General features: G+C 41.9%; 1 protein-coding gene across 3 annotated transcripts in view; it reads left to right on the top strand.

The window, feature by feature from the left end:
* Nucleotides 1-25545, top strand: part of chl1a (cell adhesion molecule L1-like a) — a 46435-nt gene that overhangs the window by 4990 nt on the left and 15900 nt on the right. For 2 of the 3 annotated variants that reach the window (XM_079273645.1, XM_079273643.1), the window contains exons 2-19: nt 13550-13719; nt 14257-14365; nt 14467-14645; nt 14792-14914; nt 16220-16390; nt 16590-16628; nt 16823-16934; nt 17037-17218; nt 17312-17446; nt 18350-18490; nt 19434-19545; nt 20116-20279; nt 20556-20721; nt 21301-21425; nt 21615-21719; nt 23865-24062; nt 24477-24547; nt 24642-24864. In XM_079273645.1, coding sequence (XP_079129771.1) covers nt 13638-13719; nt 14257-14365; nt 14467-14645; nt 14792-14914; nt 16220-16390; nt 16590-16628; nt 16823-16934; nt 17037-17218; nt 17312-17446; nt 18350-18490; nt 19434-19545; nt 20116-20279; nt 20556-20721; nt 21301-21425; nt 21615-21719; nt 23865-24062; nt 24477-24547; nt 24642-24864 — 2437 coding nt within the window. In that variant the 5' untranslated portion in view covers nt 13550-13637. Of the gene's footprint in view, nt 1-11299; nt 11401-13549; nt 13720-14256; nt 14366-14466; nt 14646-14791; nt 14915-16219; nt 16391-16589; nt 16629-16822; nt 16935-17036; nt 17219-17311; nt 17447-18349; nt 18491-19433; nt 19546-20115; nt 20280-20555; nt 20722-21300; nt 21426-21614; nt 21720-23864; nt 24063-24476; nt 24548-24641; nt 24865-25545 lie in introns of those variants that run through there. The other variant, XM_079273644.1, reaches the window with a different exon arrangement.

Genomic DNA, 25545 nt, shown 5'->3' with positions numbered 1-25545 from the left:
CCCCGTGCCGCACTTTTCAGGAGCTTTTGTACAAGTTCAATTGAGAAAAGGCTGCATTCCTCCGAGCAAGTGAGGAACATGGTTTGCTGGCACTCGAAAATGCTCTTCGCAGCATTCATATGGACTCTTGCTTTTGAACAGTGCCCTCACTGTTAAGCTCCCGCTTTCAAGACAAACGCTCACTTTGAGATAGAACGACAAAAAAAAAAGTTGTGACACATGCAGCGCATTGTCTTGTTGACAGCGACAGCGTGTCCCAGTTTCCAAGACTATGAAGTAAACATCCTCCCTGCGTGTGGGTCACCCCCTGCAGATTTCTGAGTGGATCATTGCAAACTTTGTTCTGTTTTGGTCCTGGAACCTGTAGCGAGGGAGCAACTTCAGATAGGCTTGTTCAAAATCAGGACATGTCTCACAATCAACCCTAGTTCTGACTTTACACCAGGCCCACATGTGTGGAAACAACAATAAGATGTCTTCTGTATTTGACGGGAGTACGGAATTTGGCTATGGCGCACAATGTTCATGTTCATACATGTTCTGCTGCTTTAAGACTGAGATGTTCCACTGATGAGAAACTAATAGTCGGCATAACATGTTGTTTTTGTTTTTCTGCATGTACGATTTCCAGTGTATTCCTTGATCTTCAGTAACTTATAGAGTGAACAGTTCTGGGAGGAGTATTAGTCCTTACCCAAGTGAAAGTCCAATCATGATAAAAAAATACTGAATTACAAGTAAATGTCCTGCATTCCAAATTGTGTAAAAATGAATACGTGTCAACAGCAAATGTATTGAATTGTTCAACCAACAATCAAAAAACTCACTCAAAATATTCTCATTTATGGCAAGGAAAAAGATCAAATCAACACATATGTTGAAAAATATTATCTAGAAGCTTTTTTGACAACCGTTAGAAGCAGCAGCCTTTTTTATGCTTTGAGTTTCACCCCTATGGTGAGCATGTTGCGCAAGTGTTGTACTAGCAGTGTGCCATTGTAATGCCATTGTAATGTTGTTTTATCATATTTTCCCCAGGCCCCTGAAATCCTAAATTCTATTTTGTAGCACACCATGGGAGAATTAACTTTGACCCTTGCACTCAGCCCAATGCTTTTGCTCATCCACTGCTGGCATTCCTAACACGGGCTCTGAACTGAATGTGTGTCTTTTCCTGCTGCTGGAATTTGATTCATATGCTAATGAGATGAATTCCCATGGATTTCTCTCTCCTGTGCCGTAGATATCACCCCCAAAACTCGGCCTCCCCCCCCTCTTGTTTTCCGTCTGTTATTGTTTCTCTCGCGCTGTCTGATTTTCATGCATTCGGTGGGTCGTAACCTTGCTCACAGTAATCTGACACAAGACTCTTGTTTGCAGTTCTACCTTGAAAGCAGGTGTTGATATGAATCTGCATCATCCTGCATCAGGCCTCGCAGAGGTTCAGGCAAATCAGCATGCATCCCCTTGCTTTTCTGAAATCTCCCTCAATAAAAACCTTTCCCTCAGATCGACTTTTGTTTTTAGGTGACTTGAATTTCTGACTTCCTTGTGGAAGGAATCTGCCGATCGAAGTGCAAAATAGTTTACAGAAATCCAGAAATACTTTGTGATTGTTTGTAGGGGTCTGTTTGAATTGTATCGACAACATTGTGAACTTAATTCTGGTAAAACGGTTGAATCACCGTCATTAATCTGTGTTTAAAGTATGGTGAACTACAGTTAACCATAGCAACAGACTTCTGTGTCCTTAACCTAACCATGATATACTAAAGCAGTAGCTCACGACAGGATGTGATATGTTGTGATTTTTATTACAACATGAGGGCATTGTTTGGCCTGACGCAAAGTGGATATCTGATATAATCACAACATATCACAAATTAGCTATTGCTCAAGTATGACAGTTTTGCACACTTGGTAATAGTTGGACTTTGTGCCGCAGGTGTCCTCTGAATGTCCTCCTTACTCCCAGCAGCAACTTTTGCGTGAGAGTACGAGGTATTTGTTAATTTTTAGTCAGCAGAGTTGCCAGGGGGGGATGTTGCAATCTCTGACTTACAGTAAATAGGCTTCAGTTGATACTTGGCTCTGAATGTGAGACCAGTCTCCATGAGTGAGTTTAACCACAACCTGCCAACACATTCACTGTGTATATTGAAACATTTATTAACCTGATTGATGTTGTCCCTTGTGTGGCCCACCTGTTCACACGCTGAAAGATGTCAAACGGTGTATCATCTGCATACAGATTGATCCGGGCCACCGTGCCCTTCCGAGTATTTTTTCTCTGCTCTGGCACTTCCCTCTGTACACCAGCTCCCAAACTTCCGACTCAACACAGTGGAACCCCTAAAACACTCTTTAATGGACCCTTTCAATTGGGCGCGCAGACCAGAACAAACACTTTCATTCATGGTGTTCCAGAAATGCTAATGAAGCACGGCCCTAACACCTTCATGGGGGTACCCCTGTCACGGGCCTGTGTGAGACAGCAGTGGGGCTATCACTCACACGGGGTGATGCAAGCTACAAGATACAAGACCTACCAATCTGATGAGTGTCCTCAAATGCCATTGGCTCTCTGAGCCATAGTATTGATGTAACAGATTAAGGGCAAACTAATTAAAAAAAGGCTGAAATAGAATATTGATGTCAGTTTCCAGAATCGGCACATAAAAGCCTCAGCTGCCTTTAATGCTGTAATAGTAGCATATCTTATTCACCATCACGCACTCTTACATTATAAATATCCCGATTGTGTTTTTAGTTGACCGTACTCACTTATTTGAGATAATCTGTCTTAAATTAAGGATCAGTGGTCTTTTTTCTTCATTACATTTCAATTTCAGTAATGGTATATTCTTCTAGGATCGGTTATGTATTGTGAGCCTTGTCCTGTCAGAGTTTGCTTCACATGTAATGGTGTTTAATGAATAGCTTTCTGTCAGGATCCAGGATCCCTGTCTGACCCGGTGTGTGTTTCCCCTGATCTCCTCTCATGTGTTCTGTCATTCCCCTGTTTGTTATTGTGTGCCATGTGCTCTGTGTTTGTCCTCTGCCTCGAGACACCTCCCATGGCCACACCCTGGATTGTGCACAGCTGAGGACACTCCAGCCGATCACCTCCTGCAGCCTGACACACCAGACTCAGGTCCCACTCATGATTCCCATGTCTCTATATAAACTCTGGTCCTGCAGTCTGGGGTTGTCAGCTCGTACCGTCTTTCACCTGCTTCAACCCCGTGGCAGCCTCTGCCCTCCTTGTGTTCTACGGATTACACTCCGCCGCTCTGGCCTCCTTGTGTTCTACGGATTACACTCCGCCTCTCTGCCCTCCTTTGTGTTCAACGGACTACACACGCCGTCAAGCTGCCAGCCCTCCGGTGTCGAGCCACAGGACTCACACCGTCGATCTGCCACTCGGGTGTCGGACCACGGGCTCCACACCTTCCTGTCTTAGTCAGGCTAAATAAAACCTGTTTCCATTAACTTCTGTCGCCTGTGGTCTTGCGTTTGGGTCCTACCTGTGAACTCCCGTGACACTTTCACCTGTTAAACCCCACAGACCCGGTATACCTTGTCCACCCCTGTGGCGTCGTTACAAAAAGTCACAATGCAAGATGGTCTATCTGTGGAAGATCAACATGTTGTACTGTTTGAAAGCATGGGGACTTCAGCTTTTAGAATCTGTAAACCAAGTGTATTTTGTCCAAACTATGTCTCATTATGAAGTATTTTAACAATAAGGTCATATAAATACAAACTTAATTTATGTTATTTGTAAGATGGCTATACTGAAATAGATGTCGTAAAGTAAAACTCCCAGTGAACTGTCATGTAAAAAGTCCAAAGTTGTATTTTAGTTTATATTCATAAAAGTTACAGTTGTCGTAAAGAGTAGTAGAATACATTCCATTATCCATGGGTTAGAATGGTGATACTGACTTTGAAAATTAGATTACGTACTAATCAAGCATGAACATCTTCATTTACTTTGGTAATAGAAATAGGTTTACTGACAGTATAATTCATATTCCTTAGCCTCTTATCCATCAAAGGAGACCAGAAGTATTTCACAAGACTCATGGTTGAGGAGCTTTTCCTGATTCATTTTGAGTCGGTTATTTCCTGGGGCAAGGGCTCGGCTGCACTTGGTGAGGTGCCTCATGAGTCTAGTCTATTGACATGTTGCAGCAGATGCTTAACAACTAATCGACTGCCAGTGCGCCATGCGTCAGTAAGTCATTTATTTCTGAGGAGTTTCTCTCAAGTGTGGTGATTTTGTAAATGCAGTGGATACCATGCCAGATAAATTGCCTTTGCACACGGTTAGTGTGTTGAGCATTTTAACAATTAACTGCCAACACTTCAGAAATATTTCATTTTTATAACATTTTTGTAGAATGCTATTTGAATGTGAATTATTGCCCCATTAATCTTTACAGATTATGCATGATACCTCTTAATGTCACACACACTTACGGGATGGGAGCCTTGGCTCAGACTCTCTTCATACAGACAAACAGATGTTACGGTCGAAATATTACTCCTCGTCCTCTTCTGCCTCGTTTGAGAAGGATCTAAGCTGCAGGTGCAAGGCGTCTGAAGAAAGGCCCAAATGTGTTTTGTGAGAAGTGACAAGACAATCACTCTTTTCTTTTTTTCCTTTTCTTTTAGTCTGGCTAAATGTTGCGTAATGACATCCACAAACGGTGTTTTTGTGGTGTTTAAAAGGAAGGGTGGGAGAGAAGACGGGGGCGAGTGAGGGCGTTCACAATGGTGTTTGTGGGCTACAAGACCAGGCAGGTCTTACCTTGAGGTGAGGCTTCATTACTTTCTGTGTCTCAGCCCTCTGGAGATGAAGGCTAATCCCCAGGATTGCAAAACTGTTATTTCTAAACCTCATAAAAAAGTTCACTAAGTTCATTGATATCTCTGAAGCTTCTTGGGGGGCTGTTGTTGTCAGTTCTTTCTTTCCAGAGGAATAGTGAGACGAGAGGAGTTAAGTGCGTCAACAGGTGTATTCACTGTCCTTCGTCTCAGACAGACAGAAAATGTACAGCCATTACGTATGGACAGAGTCCATGTATTGCGTAGTTGTGTGCTCTTGAATGTTATTGTTGTTGCTAAACTCATAGCTGGAGAGCAGTTAGCATATTTGATGAATAAATGCATAAGAAAGTCTTTATATATACTCAAAGGTGCCTCAGCAATGGAGCAAGCGGAGGTGCTGCACCCCCACTGTTAGACTTTGGGTAGCAAACATGTTTTTCGCAACCCCACTTTGCTATTTTTAAACATTTGAACTTGCTTGGAGCAAAAAGTTCTGGTTGTTGGTATATAGATTAAAAATTGCATTTTCCACCTCAGCCATTTTCTCATTTGAACTCTTGCCCAGACCTAATGGCTTCCGGGGAAGGACGGGGCCCCCTGTTCCCGCCGCGACAGTCAACTGGGCAGACTGTCCTCATTGTGTCAGGGATCTGCGGCGATGTCAGCAAACCACCTGACCTGTCTTGAAACGCCAACCCTGTCTCCTTCACTGTGCTATGTGGGTTTGCCTTTTTTTTTGTCTTGTCATCACCATTCATATCTATACAACCAATGTGTTTATGATAAACTGTGTAGAATAGCACAACGTTCTTTAAAGATCTAGCCTCTTAAATGTGCTCTCAAAGTGTGGGAAACACTGTCATATAGAGTGTAATGTAAACTGAGATTCATAGTGATAGAGCAGCAGTATCGGTCATGGTTAAATTGTCCTGCAGGAAATGGCGCTTTCAGGGGTTATTTAAATGAAGAATATCCTGTCGTGCCCCCCATTGACTGTCATAACTACGCCCATGTATGTACTCACTCACAAGTGGAGCTACATAAGAAACGTAGCCTCATCCCAACCCACTTGATCCATTCAACAAAAAGTTAAATAACTTAAGAATGAAAACATGTACACAAGTTCCCCCACATTTCAAGTTCTCTCGGAGAAATGCATTGTGTTTAAAAACTGAATTCTCACGTCTAGTGCCTCATGCCATTGGCGCTAATCCTGCACATAAATAGACCCACACAATGTGCCAGCACTGTATTAATAGGTCCTCTGCCCTGAGTAACTAAACACACAGAAATCATTGTTCAGTAAATTAAAGACATATTCCTTTGTGTGTATATAAACAGAAAATAGTCTCGCGACCACCAAAAGTCAAAACAAAGGACTGGAGCCCATTACAACAGCTGATTGACAATAACATGGCCTAACACAATAAAATGAAATGTTGAGGTCATTAGAAAGTTTTAATTCCATTGTAACTTGCATTGATAGCTTTAACACAGGCTGTTGTCCCATAACATGTTGTATGTTTTATGTTTGAAGTCAAACTTTAATATTGACCAAAATACTGAAGGATTGGACCGATACAAACACTGGGTTTCAAGCAAAATCTCTTCTTTTTTTTTTGGGACTTCTTCAAAAATGACTTCACCAACCCAGCTAAATACCACTTTATGCCTCCAAGATTATCCCATAAACTAATTACCAGCTTAGTTCAGGCCATGGAGCACAGCACTGCTCCCTTATCTGCCTCTCTGCAACAGTGATGCACATTGTGTCAGGGTGAAGGAAGGTGTGAAGCGGTCTTCTCGAAGGCCTCAGTGTTTGAAGGGAGGAAGCTGTGTGTGACTGTTTGTCTCCGCACTGTCTGTCCCTGCGCTGCTAGCTGTGGAAAACCGATTAAGCTCCTGAATGCCACTCTTTGTCACTCTTCACTCCTGCGAGGGACGTGTTTCTATAGTGATTCATGTTGTTTCCTAGCTTGTGGCACTCGACAGAAATAATTCATCATTATATCTCCATGGTCTCTGTGAGTGGGAAGTATTTTTCCAAAAAAGCTAACGGAGTATAGAGTTGTCGTTCAGGAAATACCTGATCTGATGCTCTGTGTTTTGGTATCAGGAATTTAAGGTTGTAATAGCGTGTCAACTGTTTGCGTGCCAGGCTAGCTCCTGTTTATAGAGGCGACGCTTCACATGCCATTCACAATGCAGTGTGTGCCAGCAGCACAGGAAACTAAATAAAGCTGTGAGTGGCACGCCTCAACAAACTTCCACACTGCAAAAAGTAACAGCTACCTTAAAAGATGGAGGAACGAAACCCCCGTTCTGATGTGAACGAAGCCCCCGTTCAACCAATGTGTGTTGAGGTTTAAATATATCACATGCCAGTGGAGTATGAAATAGAAAGTTATAGCAGGGTGAGTGCAACTTGCTTTGCAATGTTTTTGTTGTTGCACACTTTTGCCTTAAACCGGTTTTGTTTCCATACAGAGTAAGAGTGTAGTGCTCCTGCTCCTAACATGCTACTGGATGCACAGGTTTGATGTGGATGTGTTTGATGTGCGTCACAGAGTTGTTTGTGTGAATTCCAGGCTCACAAGATTACTAGGTTGCTCGGTGGACTGAAACAGAGACACGATACTGGACCATTAAGTTGGGCTCAGAGGTCAGGGGACTTATGGCAGTGTTGATAATCTTCTTCAAAAACATTTTTGTTGAAAGTTTTATTACATCCTGACAATCAATTCCTTCACGCCAAATAAGATGATTGGACTGGCTATACCTGCCGGCCTACCTGCTTGCAGGTACGCATTGCTCATCGGCGGAGTCTTTTACAAGCTGCTATAGCTTTACAGCTGTGAATAACAACAAAAGCCACGTATCTGGTTTACGTTCATGATGATCATTTTGAGAGAGTGGCTTTGGAGGGAGGCCTTACGGACGGGCTGTCAAGTGTTGCAGACTTGGCGACTTTCTTGTAAGATTTAGCAACTTTTGGAGCAGTCATTGGAGAAGGGTTGTCAACACTGGGCTGTGTTTTTTTGGTTGGATAATTTTTTTTATCGAGCGTACTCTTTTTTTTTGCAAGATTACCAAACCCTGCGGTTAAAACCTTGATGTGTTGAGAGGGTAACACTGCTGTCGGCTGCTTATATTGTATTAAACTTGTTTTGAGAATTAAATGACGTACATTTTCTCTCCTCGTTGATGGAAACAGAAACTGAATAATTGATTACTGTCCTGAGTGAGTAAGCTACTCACAAAATAAATGTATTTGATCCAATCATACAGGTATAAATAGCACTACAGGAATGTGCCTGACGTTGGCATTAGCTCAGTGCATCTGTTGTTTTGAACTGTGTGTGTAAGTGTTACAGTAAGTGAGACATCTGTCATACACAGATAGTATTTGCCTCACAAAGAGTACTCAGTCAACATCTACAGAGAACTAACGATTCGTGTCGCTCATATAGCAACATCTAGCAAAGTACCAGTACCAGTAAAACACACAAAGCACACATTCACAAACACATTCCTCAAAACCACTATTCATTTGCATGTGTTTTTTTTGCTCTGCCGTAGATCAATGTAATGGTTTTCACTGCATAGCGCAGCAGCGTGAATGCATGCATGAGAGGTTTCCTGAGGCAGCCAGTAAATTAGCTTGATTACACATTCTTCACCATCACATTTATTCTTGAATTTTAAGAATGAGAACTAATGTAGCCCAACCCACTCGGTTTAAGTTGCGTACTTTGCTAAACCAAAGTAAACGGGGACGTGTTTTCCCCTTCCTTTAGCCAAAGCTGGTGGTAGTAGTTCATCTATAGAATTTGCCTGAAGGCTGGCTGTTTCTCTGTCAGTCCCAGCTGATTTGTATGGACATCTGAAACGTCATAAATCCATCATTGCTGCCATTGTCTGCATTGACAGTAAAGCTTTTCATGATATGAGTCTTTTGACTGTATCACTGGTTTATCTGCAGTATGCCTGCTTGTGTGAAGTGTCATAACATCGTGTTGCGGGGCTTTAACACTCACGGAAATCTTTTCTTTTGTGATTTCAGACAATGTTTGAGAATGTAATAGCATTCTGAATAGGTCACGACCTTAGCTGCTGTTGTAATGGATTTACAGGACATACTTAGGTGTGTCCTGGTTACCTTCCATCCTCTCTTTGTTTATACTCATAACACACACACATATATGTTTACGGATATTTTAACCCAGTCAGCTTGCGTTGCAATATGCGAAGCGTTTGTTTGGAAGGTATTTTGTAATTGCAATGTGTTTCTGAGCTTTGCATGAAGACAGAAGCAAAAGACCAGTAATTATCTGTTTGGGGAGGAAATGCGTCATGACAAAGGCTCGGGGTAGGGCAACCTTTTCGGTTGGTCGCCACAGGGGATTAAGATGTCGATGGAGACATGAAGGCGGCATTCACAAATGATGCTGTCGCTGGTTTGTTTTAGCACTCATGGTAATTTAACAAGCACAATGAAACTGGTCATGAGTAGAGACCCTGACAACAATTGGCAAAGTCCTGTCCACTCTCTTTTGTTTAGGTCCTTGTGTGAGTGCCTGGTTGTAATCGGTCAGCTGCGAGTCGTGATTAGAACGATGAGATTTTGAATCTGAAATATGTTGATATATGTATTTTATATGTATATTTTAGTAATACATGTTTTATCGGCACAGAACATGTCAAAGTACAGAAGTCCACAACATTGACACACAGAGGAAGGAGAAATTGTCATCGTCAGTCAGGTATTGCAGGTCAGACATGTATAGGGCAGCAATGATTATTTTCTGGATTAGTTGTTGTGACAGAAAATAGCAAAATCTCCTTTATGTAATGTTATGTGTTTGTAAATTATTGGCCCCATGGTCACATTGTGTTTTTTATGCTTGTAATTTCTGCTCTGTTCAGCACTTTGTGACTTTTGTCTGTGAGAAGCGCTTTATAAATCAATTTTACTTACTTACTTTACTTTACATTTAATATTTACATAAAATATTGAGCAGCTCAAGCTTTGAGTGGAAGTGCAACTCTATAAGGCTTCGCCCCTTCGGTTTGTTTCTCTATGTTTAAACAAGCCATGCCCTCTTAAACATGGAAAAAGTCCATTTGACGTGATGACAACTGTCTTAGATTGACTGCGTTATTATCTGCAGCTGTTCTGCACTGACAATGACTTTAATAAGTTGCAGGCAAGTCTGAAACAGTCACTGGTTTAAAAGTAAACAAAGTAGAGCAGTATAAAAAGTATAGCTTCCTGGTTCATGTCTTTTCTTTTTTTTTGAATCCACAAATAGAAAAAGATTGAAAGGAAGATTGAATTTTGGAAGACACCTTTAATTTCTTTATTAGGCAGAATAAACGCAATTAAGATTCATTCCCTCCGGAACTGCTCACCAAAGCTTTCATTAGATTGCTAGTTGCCATTCTCCATGAACAGCAGAGATCTTGCCTAATTTCAGACTCTAATATACTGAGCTTTGAATGTAAACTCTTTTTCCTGCAGGGCAGCGTGAGCATTGCTTACCCTTTTGACGCCGCCATTGTGTCTCCATTAGGCTGAGAAAATGATGTTGTAGATACAATCTCCGTTATTTCCAAATCGAATGCATCTATCTGAAAACAATTTAAACCTCAGAACGGTGTTTGTTGAGCCACCTGTATTGCAATTCCCTGCTTTACTCCTTGGAATATAAATTGTGTCTTTTGAGATAATTACAGACAGATAACATGCGGAGACCTCTGCATACAAGGAATGTTGATGTTGTTTGAATAGCTTCAGGGGAAACACAGATTCAACTGAATAATTTCTGTACATATCTCCAGATAACTAACTGTGCTTGCACAATGAAAATCTGCACACAAAAAAGAAAACGAGAAGGAAGAACAAAATCCTAAAAATCCTAGTAGCCTGCTATCAACAACTTTGTCTATTTCAGGCATGTTCTCCCATGCCTCCATCTATCAATACCCCCGGAGCACTGCATGGAAATGAAAGTACACAAAAGCTCTGGTCCTCTGAGAGAAGATGACTCCCATCTCTTTTCAATGGAGACACATTGCATTAAAATCATTGGGACGGAGCTGGGTGTTAATGGGCGTGCATAGTTTGTGGAAGGCAGGATGGAGGGATCCAGGGAAAGAGGGAGAGGGAGAAAGAGAGAGAGAGACATGCATGGACTTCCTACCCGCCCATTCTTTCATGCTCACTGAGTAGCCCTGCAGTGCAGACTTTGCCCCAGTCATTGTCACCGGCTTAGTCTCTTTGCAAAGTGAGAGGCTTTCGTGTGACATATGTCACTTGAGTGAGTCTCCTGTCGCTCCTTTAGCCGAATGAGTGGAGGGGCAGCCAGGGAGGCGTGTCTGTGCACCACGAGAGGGACAACGTGAGGTTGAGGAGGAAGGACATGTCAGAGATGTTGCTTCAGAGAGAGTTGTCGGAATGATCCCTTGATGGTCCTGTCCTGTACGTTTTTCATGGACTTGTAGTGCAGCAGCCTTGGGTCTCTGCTAGAGGTGGATTTAAGATGTAGAATGACTCAAAAGCCAGTAAGTATTGGTTACTTGAGAAGTATGTTGTCATTAGTCCCTTTCTGTATTTACTGTATATGTATTTGAGTCGAACAACATGTGTGCAGATCATTTCTGCATTACTTTGCAGTCTTTACTTTACAGCTACACTTTGATTCAGTCTGACGGGGTGCTGGTTTGTCTGAGGGGGGTTTGGACTTAGCTTGAGTTTCAAGAAAGGAAGGGTGTTATTGTATATGGCGTGTGTTGGCAAGGATTAGGCCTAGTCATGTAGTAGTCACACTCTTAGTGCCCCGGCCAACTGTTGGTTTAGGAAACAAAATCCCTGCGGATTTGTGGCTATGATCGGCCATGTGTTCAGGTAATAGATCCTTACGCTTTGTTGTCTGTTTACATAGGAACTCCACCCAATTTCATGCTCTAAAGACTTGGCCTTTTAAACGGACTCTGTCAGCTTTGTTGAGTTATCATTAAAGTGGCAGGTTTGCAGATCTCCACCTGTGCCTCACCGACAAGGTTCCTTGGGCGTGGATGCAGGCAGTGGTTTTGCTGCGCGTGAATGAAGGTTGCCGTTTTGGTTGTTGCCGGATCAACACAAATCTGGATAAAAGGTCCTACTTCTCATGTCACTGGTGGACTGTGGGCCTCCTACCCAACAAGGACTCTACACACTCTGCTGGGCTGATGGTGGTTTCTTGCCTGTGATTTAAATCACAACACCGTACCTTTTACTCATGCTTGTAGTGTAGGTGGTCTCTAATGCAAGGCTGTGTGTGTGTGTGTGTGTGTGTGTGTGTGTGCCTCTGTGTGTGAATTGTAGTATACAATAGCACCAGACCAGGAATGAGAGCGGCTTACAGCTTTATGATGACATGAGAATGCATGTTTACTCCACTGGAACAAACATCTCACCAGCTTTGTTAACCATTCAATCCGGTGGAAGATAATCACAAAAAAGTCCTGATTGCAAATAATACTCTGCCACGATAACTCAATTTGTTTTGATTCTAAATTCAAGCAGCTTAATCCTGCATCTAGTCTAGAACAATTACCATATTAACCTTTCTCACTAAGAAGGGACAACGCATGCAGCTTTGCGTCCTCAGAAGAACCACGAGTACTCAGTCATTGCTAAGCAGCGTACTGTATGACTGCCGGAGCTCCCCGCCTTCATTCTCCTGATAGCAGGATTAGTTAGAGGGTGAACCCATTTGGCATTGCCAGTGCTGCCACCACAGTCTCAGCACTGTGAGAACTAAGCCGTGAAATACTGACGGGCTTTGACCAATTTAGAGGCTGCCATCTTGGATCTAGCGATTGTAGCAGACAGCAGCTTTGTGCCAGTCGGGTTTACTGTAAGCATGCCATGCGATGCCACCAGTCAGGCTTTACAGTTCAAAGGGTAATCTCCAAACACGTGTTGTGCTGTGTTGTGTGCTGACACCAAAACAATGAGGGACAACTAAAGCTAAATATCAAGTCCGTACATAAGGCACAGGTTCTTTAAATTAGCCTTGATACAGAACTTTACCTCTCTTCTTCTTGATACATGAAAAATCAAAGATATTTAATGTGCAAACTGCTGCAATTTAATTGATTTAATTAGAATAAAAGTTGATATTTCATTAGATTTTGTTTTGTATCCATTGCTCTCTACTACTACATCTCTGTGACCATTCTGCCTCTGTGTGCGAAGCCTTTTATATCCATTCAATAAATGCCCATTTGGTAATCTACATTTACTTGCAAAACATCACGAGGAACATCATTCTTACCCTGAGGCACAGCATAGGACAAGGAAATCATCCAAACAGAACAGAAGGAATCTATAATGCATTTCAATTGAGATGAAGAGAAACACTGCAAAGTGCATGGGTTTGACAGGTTTTTATGGTGTCGGATTTTGTTCAAGCATTTCCATTCTGGTATTCTTTACTTTCACTTGGATGTCAGCCACAATATAAAGGTGCCTGTTTTCAACAATGGCACCTTAAGTGTGATTATTCGCAGCTCATTTAGGACAAAACAACTCTCGCTCTGCTATGTTAATTCAGTGCCGCATCTGTGATTGGAACAGACGCTTGTAAGGCTCTTCATTTGCCATTGCTGTTTTTTTCCTTGCCAAGTGAAATCAACTGATGTTTTAATATTTATCTGACTCTGCCAGGTCCTCTGTGCCTTACACATCCCAAGTGACGCCAGTTGATCTGCATCAACACGTTCTCTGATCTCCACCGTCTCCATAGAGGAGGGAGATGAGGTTGGAGGGGAGCCTGCAGCTTGTTCTGCTTTTGGCCTTGACCTCCACAGCCACAGGCCTCAACATTCCGATAGAAGGTAGGAGTGTCGCGATAACGATTCAGGTCTTGCTTACTTAAATCAGTACTTAATCTCCAGTAAATATGAAATCGATTTACAAGGTTTGATTGACATGGTTTTATCTTATACTTGTACATTTAATGTGTAATATTTCATTTCATCCCTCTCTCTGTTTTGACATTTGTCAAAGGTGTGTGTTCATAGTTTTAGCTGTCCTCCCTGCTTGAGTGTGAATGTTAGCAGCTTTTTAAAATTGTGGCAAACCAATAACAACTTAGACTAAATAGTTTATGTCGCAGCAGTGTTGCAGCAGAGGTGTCTTTGTTTAGGGCTATGGAGTGCTGGTGTGCTGTTTCAGTTCAGACTCCCTATTGGTCCAGATGATAGGGCTGTTGGCATACAACTTTGCCTTCTCAGCTTCATATAGTAGGAAATATAGTAGGCAGTAGGAAAAAATTGGAAACGGCAGAGGCATTATTTTTTTGCGGTGTAATCTTGGAGCAGAAACGTCACCAATGTTAACATTTAACACTTTTATGTGTCTTCATATTACAGTGGAGCAGCCTCCAACCATAATAACTCACACATCTGGTCCCATTATTGCCCTTCGTTTTGACAACACCATTACTATCGGGTGTAAAGCCAGGGGCAACCCACCACCAGAGTAAGTGAAACAAACATTATGACCTGAAGATGAACCGTGGCAAAGCACATAACCTTCTGAATATTTCATTGATTGATGGAAACCTGCTTTTGCTCCGACAGATACAGATGGACAAAAGATGGCGAAGACTTTGTCCCTCCCTACATCCCGACAGAACACACAGATGGCACCTTTATGCTCCACAAAGAGCATCTCGTCTCGTTTGTGGGTAAATACCGATGCTACGCTTCTAACGAGCTGGGAACTGCCATGACGGAGGAGATTGAACTGAGAGTTCCCGGTGAGTAACCTTTACATCAATAAATAAATGCATCTATTACATGCAATTGCTGATTATTGCCTTTCAAAGTCACCATGTAAGTGAATTTCCTTTTCAAGTTTCCTTGATAAGGTTTTCCTTTTGTTTGATGTTGTTTTTTTTATTAGGTGACCCCAAGTTTCCAAAGGAGTTGAATTTCCCCATTTTAGTTATGGAGGGAGAGCCAATCACCCTGGAGTGTAACCCTCCAGAAGGCGTGGCCCCACGTGAGATCTACTGGATGACTATTGGTAAGGCAACTGTTTGTGCTTGGAATTTAAATGGTGGATTAGCTAGTTGGCTGATTGACTTCCCCCAGAAAACAGTCAATACTCTTCGTATGTAAGTCTTCATGGATACATAAAGACTCTTCAAGCCACTTCGTCGCTTTCAGTTATGTTTTACTTTTGTTACGTTGATGGTGCAGGGGTGAAAACATTCGCCCACCACTGCAGTCTTCACAGGTAAGGGATCACGTTTGTGTCATTGCGAAAGGCGCGCCGCGCAGGGTTCTCGCGCGGGATAGTATGGATAGTGTGAAGGTCTGCTTGCGTCACACCTTCCTAAAGTTTCTCCCAGATGAAAAGGAGTAGTGGGTGACACCATGTGCTTTGGAAGAGGCACGTGGCTGTCATCCCCCTCTACTGGCCACCAGGGAATTTAGCAGTGACAATAAGAAGGACAGTCAAGGAAAGGTACACACTTGAGGCCCACAAGTTTCTTCCCACCACTGCCAAAGAAAAGTCATTTGCTGTGTAAAAAAAGTCACCTCGGTTCTGTGTGAAGTGCTTTGTCAATAGGGGCTGAGTTTTCTGTCTAACCCCTTGAGAGCTCCTCAACCGCCTTCAACAAACTTGACTGATGTCAGAGAGAAAAAACAGTCTTTTAGGTGTTGAGGTGGATGGGCCCTAGAGGCATGGAGCAGAGTGAATGAAAACACTTTTAAAATCTTTGTCTCAGTTCCACACATTCATATTTCCAGGGATTGTCACAACAATCAAAAAAAATTGCACATGATAAAAGATACTTTGATGTCTATCAAACAAAAACATCTCAAAGAAAACAGCGATGATGTGCATCTTCCCTTGCATTAGTTGGAAAAATATCATTCACCTCGTATTAGTGCCATGTGTTGTACATGTTTTGCCTTGAACATTGACGAAACAACCAATGACTTAAGGCGGTGTTTTAAAGGAAACTGTTAGGTACTGTGAATGGGGCTGACCAAGGAGTGATACCACTGACCCGAGACATGAATGATGGCTCTATGTAAACCAAATATGCTGTCACAGTGCACTTCCCCGAGTTCACTGGCTCCATACAAGGAAACCCTTCAGGGCATTTCCATTAACGTCTAGTGTACATGAGGCTGTATTTTAATCTGCTATCATGAGACCTGAGTATCATTATGAGGTTATTGCACTCTGGTGCACCTGATGGACATATGTAAGAAGTTCTGTCCAATTTGTGCTTTCTTACCAGCCAAAATGAATCTCAAAAAGCAGACACTGTCCACATTGACGACATATCATTGATGTAAATATGCTCTTTTCCAGGTCTCCAGCACATTGAGCAGGATGAGAGGGTTTCCATGGGCACTGATGGCAACCTGTACTTCTCTAATGCCTTACCGAAAGACAGTCGTCTGGACTACTGTTGCTTTGCTGCCTTCTTCACAATACGCACCATCGTCCAGAAAACCGCCATGGCTGTCTTGGTCAAGAGCTGTAGGTCTACAAAATAGTCTGTGTTGTCTTAACCACTTGTAAATCATGATATCAAGTACATTTCTCTTGAGAAGTGAAGACAAACATGTTGTTATCAAGCTGTTCCTCCATCGGATACCAAGAAGCAGGGCGTGCCTTATCACGCTTAGGCTCAAGGAAACGCTACCAGCATTATCCTTCTATTTTGTTTTTCTTCCAGTGAAACCTGGCAATGAGTCTGCTGACAGCGGCAATGCCAGTGAGTGATTCACACATCAACGCCTTCACAGTACAAATCAAAGTGCATCTCATGTGAACAGGAAGCACAGCTGGGTTTCATGTTGCAAGAAGCTGCAGACAGCAGATTGACTATTATCTTGTGTGTTGATTATCTAACCATTGATCAAAATGATACATCTGACTGAGGAAGACTGCGGTCTGTGTTCAACACAGCTCAAGCACCCCCAGTGAGAATTCCCGGCCTGCTGCTGCCCTCTGGTGTTCAGACAGAGAAAGTGCTGTTGAAGGGAGCGACTCTGCAGCTTGAGTGTATACCACAGGGATAGTATGTATACATGCCGTATCATCACATTATCTCTATATTTAAATAATATGTTGTCATATTTACCTGCTGTTGCGCTTCATTCCGTGTCGTTTCCTGTCGTAGTCCCACTCCAACGATAACATGGATGAAAATGGGAGACAAGCTGCCTGTTCGGACACAATTTAACAACTTTGGAAAGCTGTTGTCCATATCGTCTGTAGATGAGTCGGATGGCGGGAAATACATGTGTAAAGCCCAAAACTCTGCCGGAGAGACTGTCCACTACTTTGATGTAATAGTGGAAGGTAGGAGCTAACATGTATTTGTGGCTGTGTTTGTTTTTGTCTTCAAAGAGAAAGCTGTCTCAAACCAACATGGTTCTTCTTAACGTCCCTCAGATCTGCCAAAGTGGGACACAGAGCCTCCTCAAAGCCAGCTGGCTGCGATTGGGACTGATGTTCACATCAAGTGTTCGGTCAGTGGAAAACCATCGCCAGACATAACGTGGAGGAGGAATGGAGAATTGTTCAGAGGTGAGTGGGAATAGTTCTAGCTGTGGTTTTATGCATCTTTGACAAAGGGCAGGAGGACAGTGCAGCAAGCAGCTACTCCACATCTTCAACCACACAACGGAAAGCCGACAAGCAGCTGCTCTGCCAAGTGCCCTTCAAAGCTCAAGGGACAGACTCGAATCCTTGACAGGGAATGTTCATGCACATTTTCCCAATTTAACCTGAAAAGTAATCGTCTTTCCTTTACTGATTATGAGTTCATGTAAGAAATGTGGAAAAAGATGTTGATGAATGAATTATGTATTCTAATTATGAGCAGGTCATTTCTTAGCAGGGACATTTGCAACACGATCTTGCAGGAGTGGTGTAGTCTTGAGATTCATATTGTAAATGTTTTAAAGGCTTTTTATGTATTCATATGATTTGTTTAGGTGCATAAGTGATTTTAAAAAAATGTTTAAAAGAATATATTTCTACTAAAGTTGGATGTACAAGATTTATCATCTTATATTTACTGTTATGTCGTATGTGCTGGTTAGGTTTTTATTTAACTGGCAAATGTCTTGCCTCCGTACACATCTGTGTGTCTTTCAAATTGGTAAATATAGTATATATATATAAATATATAATTTTCTATCAGAGAAAATGTGCAAACGGTCATGTTATTTAAAAGAAACTGGCACCAGGGAATGTTTATTTGTGCATAAAAAATTACTTATTCTTAAAATCCTTTCCAATTCTCTTTCGAGTAAGCAACTAATCGTTTCTTATTTGTATCCGATTTTTTAAAACGTTCATACATTGACATCAGTGTTACGCTAAACAAGCCATGTTGGTTGTGCTTTTGTGTAGTCCTGTAAAACAACTCTGCTGACATGTTTTTATGTGTGTGTGTGTGTGTGTGTGTGTGTGTGTTGCTGTCAGATGACCCAGGGAGCAGCAGGCGAGTGCTTGATGACACTGTGTTGCTCCATAACGCCAGAGCAGAGGACAGTGCCGTCTACCAGTGTGAAGCCTCCAACATTCATGGCAACATCCTGGCCAACATTAACATCATAGTCATGAGTGAGTATTAGAGCAAGACTTAAACCTTGCACAGCCAGCCAGGAACATAAACACAACGGCCACTTCATCAGCTCCACCTGGCTGTGGGAAATGTCGTGTTGTTGGCTCAATAGCGTTTCACAGTTGTTGTTTTTTGGAGTGATTTTATCCAGTGTGCTTTGAAATGTGCCTCTCATCCACCCATTCACATTTTGAAATTTCGTAGTACAGTGTGTGCGAGTCACCATCTGGAGGAGTAGATGTTAAGTCAAATGGAGGTTTGCCAGATGAATAGGCCTATATGTCAGCGTAGAGAGTGAGCTCAGAGGTGAGCGCACATTCTTAACATGGTTCCTTCCATGTCCATGATATCCAGTAGCAGTCATTTTTCTCATCTTTTAGTTGTAATTCCTGCTGTGTTAAACAAATATAGTGTTCAACCCATCTATGTCCTGCTGTTATTACAGCCAATTCATTTATTATTTCATAAAGTGTGAGAAAGTGGTAAAAAGAAAATTTCCCAGAGTCCAAGGTTTCATACTTAGATTGCTTGTTTAGTCTGAGTACATTTACCATCATAGAAGACTAAGACATCTGGCAAATGTTCTCATTTTACAAGATGGATCTAGTGGATTGTTGAAATTGTTGCCAATTAATTAATTAATTTTCTTTTTTATTGACTTGAATTGATTTTTTGTTTGATCGTTTCAGCTCTACAGCCATTATCTGACATAGCCACTCAAAATGTCAATGGGATTTTGAATGAGCTTTTCTCACTTCAGCACTTTGGCTTTCTTTAAGAAATCGTACATCTCTTGAAGTGTTACAAGAGGTGTGATGCCTGCGTCTGAATTATACCTGTGTTTTCAGTCATCTGCTCTTCTGTCCCTGTTTCTTGCGGGACATAAATTCTCACAGGCAATAACTTGACATTTAAGCAGCTGACATCTCCCCTTTCTCTTAGATATTGCCCCGCGAATACTGACAATGGACTTCCAAGAGTATGCTGTGGTACTTGGAGGGGACATCGTCATGAACTGCAGTGTTTTCAGCTCTCCACCTCCCCTCATCTCCTGGTAAGTGGTTATCAGGAACAACAGGTAGTCTCGGTGACATTTGTCAGTGAGAAGTTTCACTACATTTTAAGACAAAAGAACTTCACGCCTTCATTCAGTGTAATATGTTTTCTACGGGTAACAGCTTATGTCACTATATCAGTCAGTTCTGTGCAGTTTACAGATGTGAACATATACAGTACGGTATCACAGCAGTGATTCGTGCTCTTAATCCACACTGCTTCAGGTGTCTGCAGGACATAGATGTAGACACTTGTGTCTATTTAATTAGATAATCCTCTCCTGCTCCTTGAAATTGGGCTAATTAAGGCACTAATTAAGCTCTGCTACAGTTCTACCAAAGGAAAATAGGATCTCAGACAGTCATGAAAAAATACTCTTAGCTTTACCCCTCAGAATATTAGGATACTTCTTTAAAATGATATTCCACATTTTTTCACAATTAGTTGGCAAAAAAGTAAATTACAGTCAATTCAAATCCTCCTGAAATGACAATTGTAAAAATGAAATAGGCATGATGAACTAATTAACTAATTAACGAAACTAATTGGAGAAATCTTTCTCTCCTAGGGTCAAAGATGAGACTCTAGAGACCATCGAAGGGGAACGATTTCTTGCTGTGAGCGAATCTTTGCAAATCATCAGCGCCGGAAAAAACGACAGCGGGGAATATGTGTGTGTTGCCTCTAACAAGGAGGGACAGTCATCTGTCACCGCTGTGCTGGATGTGAAAGGTATCTCAGCAACATGATTAGTGCTTTCTTAAAGCAAGTGCCAGTTCGCCCAGTTTCTATCTGCTTTGCTGGATGGAGTAACATCTTTTTTTCCCGTTCAGTAGAAGGCTTTGGCTTGTATGCAAAACCACATCACAAAAACAGTTTAAGTTCTGGAAGGTAGACTCAAAGAGATTCAGAGCACGCAGGAGTTTTGAATAGATATTCTCTCTGGCCGCAACCTAACAAAACAACCATTATCTTATCTGTTTTGACCCTTGCTTTTTCTGTCTTTAGACCCTACAAAAATAGTCCACCCACCTCAGGACGTGCAGATCATCAGTGGGACCACAGCCCAGTTGATGTGCCAGGCAGAGTTTGATAAAAGCCTGCGGGGAACCTTTGAGGTGGTTTGGAGGAAGGATAGCGAGGAGATCCCACTGTCCTCTGAGGAAAACTCCAGGTAGGTTGCTGTGACTTGATAGTGTTCCCATTAGTTTTCAGGTGTGGTTGTGCTTTAGATTGCTTTGTCCAGTGTCTTTATCTCTATGCTAATGCTCAGGAAGACAAAATGCATGAGAAGTCCCAACAGCTTTGTGCCTTGTTCTGCTCAGTAGAGGGTCAACGGCAGGGGATTTCGCTCTCCTTTTGTCTGCTTAATGAATTTACTGATTACCTCTGCCAAGGATGTTATATTTTTTTGCCTGGTTATTGGTTCGCTATCTAAGAAAAAAAAAAAAATGCAACCGTTTTAGTAACAGTTGTCAGAAAGTTCAGCCATAACAGAAGCTACTGCACTTACTTGAATGGGGAAAATAATCTGGCACGTATAAGCCATGATTGGCTATTGCTATGTGCATTTTGATGCAGATCCCGATTTAGATGTAGACAGAAAAAAAATCTAAACATTTCCTGTTCCAAAATCAATAACAACGCAGAGGATTGTGCAGCTTTGGCAGAGGTACTGTCGACGCTCACCGAGTACTTGATTGATTGCATTTACATTACAGCTGTGTACTAACGAATGTGCTTACACGTTCAGATACTTTGTGGACGATGGCATGCTGCAGATCATGAGTGTGAATCTGAGCGATCAGGGAATATACACATGCATTGCTAGGACCAGCCTAGATGAGGACAATGCCACTGCACTGCTGACTGTGCTGGGTAAGATGGTTTAGTAAATCATATAGTAGAGAGAGTATTTCATTGTTCATTATGAGTTCTTTGAAAGAACAATTATATGAATTATTGGTGGTTTTGTTGTGTTTTGGATGTCATTGTTATGTTTTCGCCCCCAGATGTTTTGGGTGTTAAATTGACAGTTTCTACTGTTGTTTGTATTTTGTGTCGCAGACGTTCCCGATGCTCCAAAAGATGTAGAGGTATCTGAACTGAAGAGTCCGAGAAATGTTCGCCTGTCTTGGATACCTGGGAGTGATCACAACAGCTCTGTAACAGGTAGGAAGTTAATTTAGAAGAAGAAGAAGAACAACAACATCTGAGGTCTGAAAGAGGTGGTAGCGGTGCTAGATAAACAACATTTTCGAGAAGATCATCAACAGTTGCTTGCATACTGCGTACTGTTGTGGCTGTCAGTTGTTCCACTTAAATTTACGGCATACGTGATGATGTAATTACTATGTAATTGTGTTGTAGTTTCAAAATAACTAGAGTGAGCAAATTAGGCATGTAGGCCCTTTCCAACTCTGGCCATCCATAAGACACGACTGGGATGAAGGAATGTAATAATAGAGTATCGTAGAATAGACGAGATTCCAACTTTATTGTTCAGCTGGAAGTTTTCAGACAATAAACAACATAAGAGTATATTAGCACATAAACAAAGTAATAACTTGCACACACTCTGCCCAGGAACTTGGCACTTTACTGCATTACCTAAAGTGTGCAGACTAGCATTTAAAACGGGTTTAGAATTGTTCTTTAGGGAGCTCCTGGGTAGCCGAGTGGTTATACAACTGCAAGGTCATGGGTTTGATTCTGGCCTTTGGACTTTGATGCATGTCATACACTGCTCTCTCTCTCTCTCTCTCTCTCTCTCTCTCTCTCTCTCTCTCTCTCTCTCTCTCTCTCTCTCTGCCCCATTACTACACTGTCCTCTATCAAATAAAGGCGAAAATGCAAAAAAAAAAGAAATCAGTTACTGTACATCACAAAACGCTGTCATGTTCCCCTCTGAGAGTTAACAGACTCAGCTGCTGCGCTAGCTAAAGTTCTTGAACAAGCGCTGTCTGCAAATAGCTGTGAAGTCCCGAGGATCCTGGCACGGAAGATTGTGTCTCATTTGTGCTTCAAAAAGACACTCATTTATTTTTGGAAGTTGGCGGTTAAGAATTAAGATCAATTGATAAATGTGTCCTTGTAGTGTTTATTAGCTTGGATGTGTGTTATCTGGAATCAGACATCAGAATAGACATGCCTGAAGAAGGTCCTTTGTTGTGCTGAAATGTGCAGACATTTTATTTGTTTCATCAAACATCTTGGTGCAACAGACCTCAGTTGTAAGGCCAGCTCTTTTCTATCTGTGGATCAGTTTGGCTCAGCACCAGATGAATATGTGTGATGATATTCATTTAATGTGAATCATTTGCAATTAAAATTGCAAAAAACTATGGCTGTACCTGAAATTGCTCCCTTTTTTAAACTTATTTATTATTTTCTGCATGATAAATATTCAGTTAGGTAGTAGTTAAATTAGATTTCGGACATGAATCATCATCATTTTCATCACAGTTACAGGTGTAGTGTGGCTTAATGAATTTACACATTTGTCATTTCAGGAACAATTGCAGAAAAGTAGAATAGTTTATTTAACCCTACTATAATGATAGCTTTATTTGGCTACTTGTGGGCAATGGAAGCAAGTTGTGAGCACAACAATGACAGAGCATTACCTTTGAAGTTGATATGGCAAATGTATCAACAAACAGCTGCTAAGTTACACATCCAGAAGTTAGAGAGTAACAGTATCGTGTATTTTAGTCATGTTTCTGGCTACTTGTCCAAGATTCAATCCACTCCACTCCACTTTGTTTTTGGTCTCTACCATCTCCTGAGCGAAACGCATGGCTCTTCAACGGCTTTATGCTCCGCTACGTTTACCCGCTGCTCGTTTACTGTGCCTGTCCGCTGTTTGGTGCTGAACATGTAGTGTTCAGTGTTTTTTTTATAGCTTTTTTTGAAGAAAACCGCTGTCTGTTGAGGCAATTCGCCGAGCTTAACAGAAAGGCTGGAAGCAAACAGCCAGCCTCTCCAAAGTAAAAAAAACCCAAATCTGCCAACCAACAGACCTTAAGCTAAATGCTAAGCCAACCTAATTGCCCCTGACTCTAGCTTTGTACTTACGACACATTTAAGAAAGTCCCCTCTTCTTACCCTCAGAAAGAAAGCAAAGGAAACAAAAACATTTTTAGAATGTTGAATTATTCCTTTATTGGTGTCGTGAAAGTGTTCGCGTGTGCTGCAGATAATCGTATTAGTGATGTTGAGTGGCCTGTGCAGTGAGTGAAACAAATAGGAGTCTCATGTGTGCTTCCTCAGCAGTGATGACTGAATGTGTCTGTCTCGTCTCCTCCATGAGCACAGGATTTATAGTGGAGTATGAGGAGAGCCAATGGGAGCCCGGCAGGTGGAAGGAGCTACAGAAAGTCCCCGGTAACCAGGCAACAGCCGAGCTTGCACTACAAGGACACCTTAACTACAAGTTCAGAGTGTATGCCGTTAACGCTGTTGGACCTGGACCCCCCAGTGAGCCCATTGAGGGATACAAAACACCTCCTGCTGGTGAGGCTCGCTCCCTTTAATTAACATTAATTGCTTACTTACATACTGCTTAAATACTGCTTGTATTTGTTGATTGTGAAAGCATGCAAAGTTTTAACATTTCTTTTGAAGCGTGCAGAGAGCTGCTGTGTGGAGGGGCCAGCCTTTGGCCACAGGATTTTGTAGCAGTATGGGGTGTAGATATTTTTGGGTCTGAGGAGTATATTAGCTCCTGCTTGATCTTGGCTCTCATATGAATATACTTATGCATGAAATGAGGATACTTGTCAAAGAGTCTTAGCTCTTAGTTTTCGCTTATCGGCGTGGATACATATTTGCATTTTCGCAGGAAATCAAAAAATAGTAAGATGTACTCCTTTGTGCTTTTTTTCTCTTCAATTTATAAATATATGATTATACAACTTCTCTTCAAAGCTCCTGATAGAAACCCAGAAAACATCAAAATTCAAGGCCATCTCCCTCATCAAATGGACATCAGCTGGGAGGTAAGAGACAGTGCATATCCATCTGTAAGATTGTGAAAACCATGATATTATGGAAGCAAGATCTTTAAGTCATCAGTACACTTTCCTGTTGTAGCCACTGTTGCCTATTGAACACAATGGCCCAGGCCTCGAGTACATGGTGAGCTACAGGGAACTGGACGTGGAAGATGTCTGGAGGGAACATCTGGTCAAAAGGCACTCCTTTGCCGTGAGGAACACGTCCACTTTTGTCCTCTATGAGATCAAAATTCAGAGCAGGAACAGCAACGGCTGGGGACCAGATCCTAAAATCGTTACTGGTTACTCTGGAGAAGACGGTGAGTTGCACACTTAAAAGTTGCTCTACTGTATGTATTCCTGTCATATATATATTTGATTCTCAATATATATATATTAAAAAGCCTAAGGCTGAAGCAGCACATGCAGCTCTTGTTTTGCTTGTGACTTACTGTGCTATCGTATCCCACCCTGTCTTCAGTCGTCTTTTGGCATTGTCTGCGGGAAAATGTTTCAGGTTAAGTTCTTTCCTTTTGTCCTTTTGCTCGTGGTTTTTAACCCTGTGTGGCTGTGCAGTAGTCCCCTCTGAAAAAAAAGAAAAGAAACATCTTTGACTAAATCCAGCAGGTGGCAGATCACCTTTTGTAGAGCAGAGGGATGTCAAATTTCCACTTCTGTCTCAGAAGCTGTGAGAGATTTGACAGATCACGACACACTTCTTGCTGTAGCACAATGGCTGCTTCTCTCTGTCGTGTCTGCTGTGCTTTTCCTACTTCTACTTCAGTAGCATGTAGAGCAGAAAATATTGAGAGCATTTTCATTCCATGTTTGGTGTTGTATTTGTCCCTACTGAGAAGAAGAAATAGAAACTGCTTCATTTGGTGTCCAGCTGAGTTTGTATTTGTGCATATTTATGCTGATATACCAGCAACAGCTCATCTCTCCACAGCCTTAAACAAGAGAACAGCTCAGACCATCAAATTAGGCTGTTTTTGTCCAAC

This window comes from Melanostigma gelatinosum (assembly GCF_949748355.1).
Source record: "Melanostigma gelatinosum genome assembly, chromosome: 8".
NCBI lineage: Eukaryota > Metazoa > Chordata > Actinopteri > Perciformes > Zoarcidae > Melanostigma > Melanostigma gelatinosum.
Note: the sequence above shows the minus strand (reverse complement) of the source record. Positions and strands in the feature narration are given on the sequence as shown.